The 13,428-nt window shown below is 39.6% G+C and overlaps 1 protein-coding gene across 6 annotated transcripts in view; it reads left to right on the top strand.

The window, feature by feature from the left end:
* Nucleotides 1-4,895: 4,895 nt before the first annotated feature.
* Ddx4 (DEAD-box helicase 4) overlaps nucleotides 4,896-13,428 on the top strand; it is a 52,354-nt gene continuing 43,821 nt past the window's right edge. For 3 of the 6 annotated variants that reach the window (XM_023709346.1, XM_023709343.1, XM_023709335.1), the window contains exons 1-3: nucleotides 4,896-4,927; nucleotides 5,726-5,809; nucleotides 11,403-11,472. In XM_023709346.1, coding sequence (XP_023565114.1) covers nucleotides 5,738-5,809; nucleotides 11,403-11,472 — 142 coding nt within the window. In that variant the 5' untranslated portion in view covers nucleotides 4,896-4,927; nucleotides 5,726-5,737. Of the gene's footprint in view, nucleotides 5,000-5,725; nucleotides 5,810-11,402; nucleotides 11,473-13,428 lie in introns of all 6 variants that reach the window. The other 3 variants (XM_023709350.1, XM_023709340.1, XM_023709339.1) reach the window with 2 other exon arrangements.

Raw genomic sequence — 13,428 nt, 5'->3', positions numbered from 1 at the left:
GACAATCTCAGAAGGGGAAAAAAAATTTTTTTTTTACTGACTTCTCAATGAACTATGATCTAGAATATTTAAAGAACAAAAATTTAGACTCTCCACATTTAAAGACCCAATTAAAAAAAAATGACCATCTGAAGTGAATAGACACTTCTCAGATGCAGAAATAGAGATGGCCAAGAAATACATGAAAAATGTTCACCAGCACTGGCCAATCAGGAAACAAATTAACACTGAGCTTTCATCTCACTGAAGAAAAATATGGCAATGGCTAGCATCATGAATCAACTAACAGCAAATGTTGGGGAGGCTGTGGGGAGAAAATAATCCTTCCCTGTTGGTGGGAATGTAAACTGATGCAACTACTATGCAAATAATGACAGATTCCTCAAAAAACAAAAAATAGACAAATTACATATGACCCTGCTATTCCCTTTCCAGATATTGTCCTAAATGAGATGAAGACATCATCATATTAGAGTGAAACATCCGTACCTATCTTTATAGCAGCACAATTTGCAGTAGTTAAATTTGGAAGCAGCTTATTTGTCCATCAGTGAATGTGTAGACAAAGAAAATGTGATATTTATGCACATTGGAATACTATTCTTCCATAAAGAGGGATAAAGTTGAGTCATCTGTAGGAAAATGAATGTACCTGCAGACCATTATGTTAAATAAAATGAATCAGACACACAAACTTATATTGTTCCTCCTGTAAGCGGAATGTATATTATAAGAGTAAAATAATATATAATAGGAAAAAGGGAGAGGAGTATTTTTCAAAATGGAAGACAACCAAGACATGGAGGCATTTGGGACAGGATTGCATGTTTTGTAGGTCTCCAAATTCACGTTAAAGAACACACCAACTGGGGACTTGGGACAAATCTGAGCTTTGCGCCCCCTCTAGTGCTGAAACATAGACACTACAACAATAGCAAACAGTCCTCTAGAGCTAAAAGGGTAAAAGTGACCATAGGCACCGGGAAAATAAGTAGCCTGCTTGAATTTCTTTTTCTTTTACATTTTTTTATCTTTTATTAATTTTTTTGAATTTCTTGAAAAGCTAAGTACAAAGGCAGATTGCTAAAACTGGAATATATTAAATCCTAATCCTTTCAGATCAAATCAAATCAAATCAAACTAATTCTTCTTTTCATACTCAAGAATCAACAGGCATCAAGAACTTTCAAGGAATTGTGACTTTATCTAATTATCAAAATACGTTGCCAGGAACTAATTGGCTTATAACCAGTATAAGTCCAGGCTCAGAGAATTTAAGGCAGCCCATTTAAGGAAACTCAATACACTTCAAGTTAACACAGAGATGTAATTCATACGCTAATGGAAAATTAATAAAGATGGAAGCAATTTTAAAAATCAAACACAAATCCTTGGGTTTAAAAAACACATAAAGTGAAATAAAAATGAATTAAGAAGGCATTAATAATGGAATAAATCGAACAGTAGGCAAAATTAATTAGCTCCAAGACAATTTGGAAATAAAGGAGACCAAAGAATGAAGCAGAATGAAGACAGCTTATGAGGACACTGGACAACATTGAAAGCAAATATGCAGGTTATTGGGGTTGAAGAGGGACTTGTGAATGCTGATGGAGTCAAGTAATGCACGCTGGACATCACAGCCAGCTCGTCTATTCAGTGATCCAGGCCTCCAGTTTTCACAGCACTCTGTAGCTCCCTGTCCTTGAATGTGGACCCATCTTATTACTTTCTTATGACCAATAGAGTGTGGCAGATGTGTTTGTGCTTCAGTAAATCCTCAACTTACAAACAAGTTCTGTTCTGGGAGAATGTTGTTGGTAAGGTGAATTCACTTGTAAGTTCAACAAAGTCAGACTTACACATCTTTGACACAAATACACAATTCACATGGATCTGTGCTGCCTAGAAGTCCCCTTCACATTACTGCTGCTTTTCCTCTTGCTTCCAGACGTCCTGGGCTGTGATGGAGCACTGTCCCTGGCCCCTCGGAGTGCTGCTATAGCTGACTTGCTGCTGGGAGGTGGAGCCGGTGAGAGGGGGCAGCTCACTGGGAATGTGCCCTGGAAGGGTGTGGCTCACTCCCTGGCTCCCCTTCTTTCTCTGCCACCATAATATGAGCAACTTTCCTTCATGAGGCCCTTCTGCCATGGCATTTCTATCCTTAAACCATGGAACACGGACTGGAACTACTGGTCCTTGAGCCAAAGTGAACCTCCCCTTTTAGCATGGATATTCTGTCTCATTGATGAAGAAAGTGACTAAGTTATATGGACACACATTATGATCTTATCAATATAACTTTTTTCCATTACACTTTCAGCTCCTAGTTTTAGTAAACTGGAATAAAGTACTACTGTGATAGTTACAAAATGTGAGAAAAATCTCTATTCCGAATTTACTAGCATTCTGCTGAAAGAGATTTTCCTTCCTATTTACTTACAACCATCTGTCTCATGGGTTGGTGTTTCACCCAACAGGTTGTAATGTTATTACTATTGTTTACCCTGATATTCAAGTTGTTCCAGATTTTGCCAGTGAGAGCCCCTTTCAGTTAGCTCCTTGTGCTCTAGTAATTCTTGAAAGCTTCGCTGCTTTTTGCCTTGTTTTTGGAAGAGTAAAATCTCTGACAGCATGCTTGTTGTTAAGGCTTTGGTCATTGTAGGCTTCTTTGTTGGATAGCAAATACAAAGAAGGACTAATGTTGGGAGCCAGGGAAGCTAGGAAATTGATCAAATGTGTGTAGGCGGGACTAAGCAAACAAGCTACCTCAGTCCTGAGATAAATATCCTGTCTGGTTAAGGTCATCTCTTAGTCACTAGGCAACCTTGTGTTACCTTTGCAAAGGTATAAATAAAAGTTGATTTTATTGTGGAGTGCAGTTAGTTTTGCCTGTTAGGCAGACCAGGGAACACCTAGCCATGCTTTTGTCTTCTTGTCTATCTCTTGTCATTCCTGCCGTTGTTTCTCCCTGGGTAGAGCCAATCCGATTGAGACCAACGGATCCCTACAGACTTCTGTTTGGATTTTCAGCATTATCTCCATGTTATTTGAATGACTTTTTAACTGATGTGGACTATACCTAGCACCATGTCAAGACTTAGCTTTATTTCCTAGGATATAGTTCAGTAGTAGAGTGCTTGCCTAGCATGTGTGAAACTCTGGGTTTCATCCGTAGTACCATACGCACACACACACACACACACACACACTTTTTCATTTCACTAATAGACCCATAAAATTGCATCAAATCAAAACCACTAGATTTTCTCTTTTAGGTTCCATAAATATTTGAAAATATTATAACCCTGTACTGTACACATAACCATACATTAAGGAGAAATTACAAAATATTGTAGAGTATAGCCATGTAAAATCAAACAAAATGGAGGGGAGAAGGGATACCATAGCTCCAAGATACAACATAGACTAAGGATGTAGCTCAGTGGTGCACAGCATGCATGTGAGGTGGGTTCAATACCCAGCACTGGAAAAAAAAAAAGCCATTGTGCTACTAACACATTTGAGGAAGAGATTCAATAGAGGAATTTTCAATATACATAACAAGATTCAAAGAAACAAAACTTCTGTGAGACAAGAACAAGAATTTAAGACTTCTTGAAAGCATGTGGTAATATTCAATCATATGACCCATCTTGCATAATTATATGTTAATCTGAACAAAAGATTTGACGATAAAAATAGATAATATATCAATCACTGTTTATCAGCTATTCTAGTTTTGAAAAACTGTAACATATGTATTGTTATATGTTACCCCCTTTTTTTTTTTTTTGCGGAACTGGGGATTGAATTCAGGCCCTTGCGCTCACCAGGTAAATTGTAAAGCAGATACTGAGCGAGACTAGTCTTACAAAATTCATTGTTAACTAGATAAATCCTAACATATTCTTGGTGCTTAAAAAAAAGTAATGGTAGTTGTAGAGATGAAGAGTTGCAACCAAGCAGCCTAAGCACCTTATCTTCACGCCACAGTATCAGACTGTGCAGGGATTATAGTCCTGTATAAGATATCAAGGAATTTTCTCAAAGACCCAGAGGATGGAAAATGTTTTTAGGGGTGGTGGTGGGCAGGACTAGAATATCTAAGCATTAGACAGCATTGGAACAACCCTTGGCCATTGGCCATTACTGCCCCTCGGGATATAAAGAGGTGAATCACAAATCAGGCAGTGATGAACCAATGCCAGCCCCAATCTTCTCCTTCCTCCTGAAATCCGAGGTTGTTCTTTCCTACACAGTTAAACACTCAACTTCGTATGACAGCCTAACTTTATCACTTCCTGGAGAACCACCCGCACCGACCCTCTCGGCCTCATCTTTCCTATATTGGTTGGAATCGGGAATGCAACAAGTCCACCTGCCTCAGCCGCACATTGAGGCACCTGGATTAACCAGGTGAGCAGCGAGGTCTCAGAAATTAAGAACCGGAAGGGCCAACGACTAGAGGTTGTGGGAGGTGGAAGGGAGAGAAAACCTAAGGGACAGGACTCTCCCGTGAGTGCTGTGTCTCTGCGTGTCTTGGAAAAAGGGAGGCGACGAAAGATGCTTTGCTTTGCTGGCACATAGAAAACCTAGAGCCGCCTCTTCTGACTGAAGATTGCCAGAGTAAAGGAAAGTGGGGGGCAGGCCGGCAGCCAGCCTTCTCTGCTCAGGCACAAAGGGGCGAAGGCCAGTAGATCCCGAGGCCGCAGCCTAGAACGCTGGCAGGCGCCAAACCCCAAGGCTGACGTGGGGGGCGGGACACCGCCCGCTGTCTGAGCGCTGATTGGCCGCTGGTGCTCCCCGCCACCTGGTATGATTGGCTGTTGGAGCAGCGTGCCTGACGCATCAGCGTCCGCACGTGCAGCCGTTTAAACGTGGTTCACGTGCCTGCGAGGATCGAGCGAGAGCCGGGAGTGGAGAGGTGAGTTCGCTGGCGGCCTTTCCTCGAGGCCCCGCAGGCCTGCTAGTCCTGGGACTTTGGGCCAAATGAACAGTGAGTGGGGCGGGTGGGGTTTGAGGACGTCCTTGGTGGGTCTCCTCCCTCCTGCAAGGATTTGAGGCCTGGAGAGGCGGAAGAGGAGGAGCCTTTGGCGCAGAGCCTACGGGGGCCTCTTCTCTGACGTAAGATGGTTGTAGTACCGTTCGTATACACCTACTGGAAGAAACAAGCAGTGCTTTGTTGGGGGGATTTGAGCCTCTTACTTCTCTGCCCTGTCAGTCTCCAGTGGTTCTTTCCTTCAAACTGCCCTCTCCAACAGAACTTGGAAACTGAACATCTTACTTGCTTAGGAAGTCCAGGGGGAAAGCACACATAGGGAAAAACCATGGATATTGTCCAGTACCCCACCCCCGCCCCCCTTTAATAGCCTATGAGCCCTGTGGGAGATCCTCTGAAGGAGGAGCAGATTTTGGGGGAAAATCCTAAGCATCTGCTAGATGTGGCAGTGGCTAGAATGATTAGGTAAGTGATTCAGTCTTTCGAAGATAAAAAGCGTGGATAGATACAAATGCCATGCCTAGGTAGGAAGACCTCTTTTTCTCAAAAAGCTTCTGAGAGGAATAGCAGTAGTTGAATAGATGTCAGTGTGTGTGTGTGTTTATATGATGGGGATTAAAATCGTGGCCTCGTGTTTTGTTTGCTTTGTCACTGAGCTACGTTGGATAGAAAATTTTGATCTAATCAAGACCCAAATTGGATGTTTTTAAAATACTAATACAGCCTGAAGCCACCATGGGAGATGAAGATTGGGAAGCAGAAATCGTCAAACCTCATGTGTCGTCCTACGTTCCTGTATTTGAGAAGGTAATACTGTGTGTGTGTGTGTGTGCTATTGGAAATCAAATTCAAGGCCTGGCATTTGCCAGCCAAATGCTGTGGCTTTTTTCTTTCTTTTTTTGGTTTTGTTTTGGTGGAACAAGAGATTGAACTCAGGCCCTTGCGCTTGCCAGGCAAGCACTTACTCTACTGAGCTATCTCCCAGGACCCACTGTGGCTTTCTAATCAAAGGTCAAAGTGGAACTGATAGGAATGTTCTAAATTATAATCTATCTCCATATGATTGTTAGTTTGATGGAGAATGAGGAGCAGGATAAGCCTCAAAATATATTAATGTGTTTGTGGTAATTTGATAATTAAAAGTTGAAACAGATGTAACATTAACAATGTAATTTAAATCGTGATTTAGGACATACAGGTGAAAGCAAGCTTGTACAAACATGGTTGAAAGTTTCAGGACCACTTATGTAAAGAACTGAAAATAATTTGATTCTGGATGATATTTTGAAATCTGAAGATTGTTTTTATAGTAGGAGAGTTCTCAAGATTATTAGGCTGATTCAGTGGTGCTATCAACTTGATGTACCACAAATCATCAGATCTTTTTTCCTATCTGACACTTAATGGAGAAAGGGCAGAAGAGTGGCTTTTGAGATTTCACTTCTGATTTTAAAAAATCCAATAAAGTGTACTTTGGAAGATAGTGTATTCTAAGGGGCTGTTTTTGTAGAAATGTTATTTACTTGACAGTGTTTCCTAAAGTTTTTCCTTTCTTAAAAATTTTCAGTTTGTATGGTAATGAATCCTGATTTATGCTGGAATTAGTGGCCAATAGCACAGGAAGAAAATGAAATTATTTCAGATGCTGCGGGGGGCCTGCTCAATTAGCTCAGTTGTTTAAGTGCCTGCTTAAGCAAATCAATCAGGCTCTGGATACTGTGGTTCGATCCCCAGATCCTCAGTTCTTACCAGATGTGCCCCTAAGGCATCTTGCACCAGCCAAAAGAAAAAAAGAAAAAGAAAATCCTTCAGATGCTGTTAAGAGACCTCTCTGTTGAAACACAGAAGCAGTAATTTTCTTACATAATTTCCTTCTTTAAAAAGCATTGTAAGCAAGGGTCATGGGTGCATATCTGCAATTCTAGTATTTTGGAAGGCTGAGGCAGGAGGATTGCAAGTTCAAGCTCAGCTTAAGAAATTTAGAAACACTCAAGTAATAAAAAGGGTGGAAATATTGCTCAGTATAAAGGCACTGCATTAAGTTTTCAGTACTGAAAAGCAGAACTAAGGCATTTCCAATGCGGAGATGAGAATAGAAGCTTGGTCAGAGTTGCTTTTAGGAAATATGGGATATGAGAAATCAGCGGAAGCAGCTGTAGATAATCTGTCCAGTTTAAAGAGAGGCAGAGAAGCAGTTCAGTTGCTGGAAGGGAAGGTGATGTTTGGTTTTTTTAGGTTAGTAAAAAAGATGAAGAATTTTTTTCTTTAATAAGTCTTAAGGGCTGGCGGTATAGCTCAGTGGACTTAGGTAAGCACAGGGGCCAGGGTTCGATCCCTGGCTCTGCATTCCGCGTCGGCCCTGCCCCCAGGCACGCTAAGCCAACCAATGGAGTCTGGGTGTGGTGGCTCATGCCTGTAATCCCAGCACTAGGGAGGCAGAAATCAGGAGGATCACTACAAGTCTGAGATGTGTAGTGTGACCCTGCACACACACAAAAAAATCTTACTGGGAAATAATTTTAAATTTATGGGGAAAATTTGTAAGAATTAGAATAGTGCTAAAAAAAAAGTCTTTAGAACTATAAAGCTGCTTTTTTTTTTTTTTTTTTAAATTTGGCAGTACTGGGGATAGAACTCCAGGCCTTGTGCTTGCTAGGCAGGCTTTTATGCCACTGAACTATCTCCCCAGCCCTAGAAATACATATCTACTATTAATATTCTACTCCATTTATTTATAATCTCTTTCCATATCTGTCTCTATATACCTGTGTAAGATCTAAATCTGTTTATGATGGAACAAATTCTAAAAAAATTTAATTTTTCAAAAATTGCCTTGGAACTTGTGAGTTGAGTGTGTGGGGGATGTTAAATAGCACACCATTGTCATTTATATTTTACAACACATTTAAAGCCAGCCTTTTTTTGGCCCTATTCACTCAGTAGACCTGTGGCTACTAGAAACAAAAATGTCTTCAGGATTTCACTGTAGGGAAAATTGGACCATTGTTCTTTATTTTAATGTCTGGCAGTAATAAATTGGACTTTTTTTTTCCGTTGCAGTTATCAAACACCCAAGCCATTTCAAGGGTGCTGTTGTCCTCTTGCCCTTAGTGACAACTCAGAAAAATGTTTGAATGACTTCTGAGGCTTGTAAAGGTACAATAGCTTGAAAAATCATTTGATGTCTTATGTGGAAAATTTTTTTCAGAAAATAAATACTATTAGAAGTTGTTTAAAAAAAAAAAAAAGAAGTTGCTCACCTTGGTGCAGATCCCTTCCAGCTTTGGGACTTATTTAAATGAATTATTTGGAGGAAGATTGTGATTGTTCTAATGTAGAAAGTTGACTAAAATATCTGCGGTAGGTCATTTTTAGATTATTGACTTTTGATTTTCATTTGCATGAGTAGCAAGGTTTTTCCCTAATTAGAGGAAGTTTATGGGAGAGGAAATAAAAGCATGGTTAATGATATAGGATATCATTAGATTTAGTTTTGAGGAAAATGACTGAAATTGTCTTTAATCAAAGAGATCCTGAAAAATGTTGGAAGTTCCCAAAGTTGACTTGACGTTCAGCTATTGATTTTATAACAAGAGTAGAATTTTCTAAGTCTAGCCATACCACTGCCATGGTGATGCATGTTCATTGATAGCAAATGGTTTTTTTGAGATGAAAGTAGGAAAAATGGAATAGACTTGAGATCATTGAGGACAATCTTGAACTGCTCAAATTTAATTGAAATTAACCATGAATATTCTGATCTATAGCTGACAATGGAAAAATTTTAAATTTCATTTTTCAGTGTCTTACTTTTTTTTTTAGACAGGGCTGTACTACGTAGCCCAGGCTGGTCTCAAATTCACAATCATCCTTTCTTGGCTTCTCAAGTGCTGTGATTATAGCCATGCACCACTGTGCTGAGTAAAGTAAATTTCCCTGCGGTAGAGACTATCACCCACTAATTTTATTCTGCATTCTACGGGTCTGTACAGCATTGATGAATATTAACAGAGATTGATTTACCTACATATTCCTTTTGTCAGATTTTATTATCTTTTTAATGGCAGCAAAGTTTAACTAAGGTAGGAAAAGAAACAGCCTCTGCAGAGTTTGGGCCAAGTAAAAGGAAAAGAAGTACTTTCTGCAGCCGTGATGGTGAGGCTTTTAGAGCTTTCAGTGACACAAGCACCCTGTTGCACCACATGCCATAGGTTCATCATTTCTGCCTTATAGCATAAGGGCGGACTGTTGTGAAGAGGCGTGATAGCCTCAGGTTTTACTTATATAATAGTATTTGATTATACTTTTCAAGTATATGGGTGACTTAAATGACTAAGTTTTAAAGTCAGGTTTCAGAAAACCCTTTATGTAAAGTGCCAAATAGTAAATAATGTAGATTTTGCAGACCTTACAGTCTAAACCCACAATTTTGCTGTTGTAGTGTAAGATTACTCACAGGCATATATAGGTGAAAGAGGATGGCTGAGCTCAGGTAAAACTGTTTACAGAAATGAGTGGCCCACATAATTTGGTTCATGGCTATGCTATTTTAAGTACTATGTTAAATGTATTCTACTTCAGTGCTAAAGTGAATGTTTCTTGGAATACATAAAAAATATCCAATGATTTAGAAAACCTTATTGTGTGCCATTGATTTGTCTTGAACTAAGCTTAATTGTTATACAACAATCTCCCTTTATCCATGATGTTGATTTCTGTGGTTTCAATTATTAGTAGTCAGCCATGGTCCAAAAATATTACATGGAAAATTTCAGAAATAAACAGTAAGTTTTAAATTGTGTGCTGTTTCAAGTAGTATGATAAAATATCCATCCATCCTGCTCAGTCCCACCAAATGTGAGTCATCTCCTTTCTGGTGTATTCAAGATATAAGGATTATTGATATTCTGGTGTATATCAAGATGATTCAGGATTATGTGAAGTATCCAGTTTTCCTGAGAGATTGTCAGAAGGTTAATAGTAGCCTAATGCTACAACACAATGTCTTTGTCATTCATTTCATCTTATTACAGAGATGTGTCATCTCACATCCTCAAAAGAATGCTAAGTATAATACAATAAGTTTGACAGAATATATTTACATAATTAAGTACATAGTATCACTTTTATATTTTATTTTTAAATTTTTTTCTTGATGAATAAGTTTATTGGTCTTTATCTGAAAAATCTTCATAGAAATTTGGTTTAATTCTCAGCAGCATGCTCCTGAGCTCTGAGGAAGCTTGCCTTCTTTTGAGCTACCCGATCTTTATTCTGGGCAAGGACATTTTGAGACGATTCCACCTCTTCTTTTTAACTTCTCTCTTCAGCTTCCTTTCATAGACTGGATTCTCTCGTATAGCAGCATGAGCTTTCTTATACATCTCCTCCATCATGTCTGGAGTTACATTGTTCTTCATGTACTGAGAAAACTGTTTCTTTTAAGCGTCTTCGTCTTCCATTAGGTAGTGCATATAGTCTGCGACATTCTGACCCATGATGTGCTTCCGATGTACTTCTGCATTGAACTCCCTGCTTTCAGAATCATAACCAGGGAATCATTTGGTACTGTGAGGGACAGACAGGCCTCCATCCACAGCACCCTTTAGGGCTCCAAAAACCTTATTGCCAGTTGTAGTTCTGGCGAGGCCTGCATCCAAGCAGCAGGTGAAGGCACCAGGTTTGCCATCAATGCTTTCCACATTGTGTTCATCTCCAGTCACCTCCACCTGGCCTTCGTAGATCTTATACATGCCAAACCTACTGAGAAGCCTGTGGGCCAGCAGCAGGCCAGTACAAGACGCTGCAGCATAATTTGTTAGGCCAACTTTCACACCATACTTTGGTAGTTCATGTGCATATACCACCCATATCCCCTTCAATACGGGCATAAGCAATCTGACAAATGATATCTCTATTACACGAACTATCATCCTGTATTTAGGTGTGTTGTACTTATTTTTGTCCTGTATTACCAAGTGTTTCCTAGCATAGTAATCAGTTTTTCCCTCTCGTCGTCTTGTAAACTTCACTTGGTATCTCTTAAAGTAGGCCTTATTCTTGACAACCTTAACAAAACCCATCCTGTGTAATACAGACCAGTGTCCGCGGCCCTACACAGACCTGCAGGCCAAGCAGCACTACAGGGGAAAAAGCACTTTTATATTTTATTATCCCTTACTGTGCCTAATTTATAAACTTTCGTAGCTATGTGTAGGAAAAAACTGTATATGTCTGTGTACATGTGTATACATGTGTATACCATGGTTTCAGACATCCAGTATGTGTCTTAGACTGTATTCCCTCATATATTCTCATGGAAAAGAGGGAATTACTAACTTTTTAAGAGATGACACATTTTTATTATTAAAGATAAAGCATCAATCTTTTCCTTTTACAGGATAAATTTTCTTCTGGGGCAAATGGAGACACCATTAACAGAACTTCAGCTTCATCAGGTATGTATCAAGGTAAGAATGTGGAACTAATTTTAATTAATTTTACTGTATCACAATCGGCACAATTTAAAATGGTTAAAAAGGTAAACATTATGCATATTTTAACATACAAACTCCTTCCAATGTAATAACAATCACATTTCAGCCTGCTTTTAACATCACTAAAGTCAAAGATTACTACATAAAAGCTAATTTTCTAGCCCAAGTCCTACCACTCCCACCCATATCCACTGCACATATTACAGCTGGACAACACCAGTGGAAACAAGTGGTGATAGGCAGGGAAGTCTGAGTGGAAACAGCTGAAGGGGCTGGAGGGAAGCAAGAAAGACACGGCTTCTTTATCTTGACACTCATTTCTCTTATTCCTAAATCCTTTCTAAATTAATGTGCTGATCCCAAAGACAAGCATCATATTCTGATACTATGTTAGTTGATTACCACCTGTGGAACCTGCACCAACATCACAATCCAACATTCTTCTCTGTCAGAAACCCTCAAAATGCTCTAAGAACCTATAAGCAGCCCCATTGTGAGAGTGACTTCAGAGATGGGAGGAATCAGTCAATTCTGAAGAGTCCACAAACATGAGAGTTACAGATTGCTCAGCAGGCACCAGACTTGTTCTCTCCCTCTTACAGAGCAGGGCATATTACATTTTGTAGTTTATGAACTTCTTCTGCAGTCCATTGTGGGGCATCCCCAGAAATAAAATAATTCATATATGAGAAATTTGGAGAATGTGGATTTTTGTGGACTATTCAAGGGACTCAGATTTTTTTTGTTTCATTTTCTCTGTCATTGAATCCAGTTCCTCTTCCTTTATTTCCCTTTGTACATTCAGTTCCTCATCTTTAATCTTGGTATGAGTCTGGTGAGATTCTTGTAGCATCAGGTCTGTCTGTCGTACAACCTAGGGCATTGACTCATGAAGTAGCTATTCTACATGATCAGCTCTTAGATAATGGCTGGTGGGTGTGGGGATACTTCCATACAGGTACTTATTATGCTTTGCAGTTCAAAGGTTGAATGCAAGAGCAATGCTGAGCAGCATGGTGTGTCAGCCTGAAAATCACTCGCTTCTGTGTTGACAGTGCTTGGCTTCATGAGGGTACTCATTTTCACTGAGTTGGTCAAAGGTTCCCATTGCTAGAAACAGTACCAATACCTGGTTCCTTCATCAGTGGTCATAGCTGGCTGGGCTTTCTTCATTGGTCAGAATCTCCTTTGCCTTCTGTAGTTTCTGGAAGGAAAGTGTCCACAAGCGTGTCATAACAATGAGCGCCTGATGCAGTTTATTCCCTGTACTTAGTTCCAGTGATGGATCAGGTGCTATTTGAGGTACTAAAGACACAGAGGCAAAAAATCAGACATTAGCAGGAGAGTCAGAAATTTACACACACTGAAAAATATACTTTTTTTTTACAAGGAAGAAAACTGTCTTCCACTATTACTAATAAGGCAGGGTAGTGACCAAGCAAGAAATGCAGTATAAGCAAAGACTAAGGCAGAAAGAAGCATAGTGATTGATCAGAGGAGGTTGGAGGACATAGGGCAGGGAAAGAAGGATGAGGGATGGGGCCATACAGTGGACAAGGTCCCAGTCATCCAGAGCTGTCAGTGTCAGAGTGAGAACTCTAGTCTCTCTTTATCATTAGAGCCATTGATAGCTTTGAGTGCATTAAATACCATTGTAGGTGCTCATGAGCAGCAGCCTTGTTACTGATCCATTTTCCCAGATGATGTGCAATAGGAGCCTCTCCTTGCCCTATTGCAAACACTTCCAAAGTCTCTTTTGCATACCAGATGAGTCAGATGTTCTGTAAAGTATGACACAAACTCATTATGTAAAAGTTATGTATCTACACATGAGAAGTAAACAGTCTGAAAATGAAATGGAGACAGTTACATTCTTTAACATAAAAATTACATAGGAAAAATTGTTAGAAGTGTAAGACATCAAAAAGT

Source organism: Octodon degus, unplaced genomic scaffold, assembly GCF_000260255.1.
Source record: "Octodon degus isolate 3935 unplaced genomic scaffold, OctDeg1.0 scaffold00001, whole genome shotgun sequence".
Taxonomy (NCBI): domain Eukaryota; kingdom Metazoa; phylum Chordata; class Mammalia; order Rodentia; family Octodontidae; genus Octodon; species Octodon degus.
The sequence above is the reverse complement of the archived record's forward strand: the minus strand, read 5'-3'. Positions and strand labels throughout refer to the sequence as shown.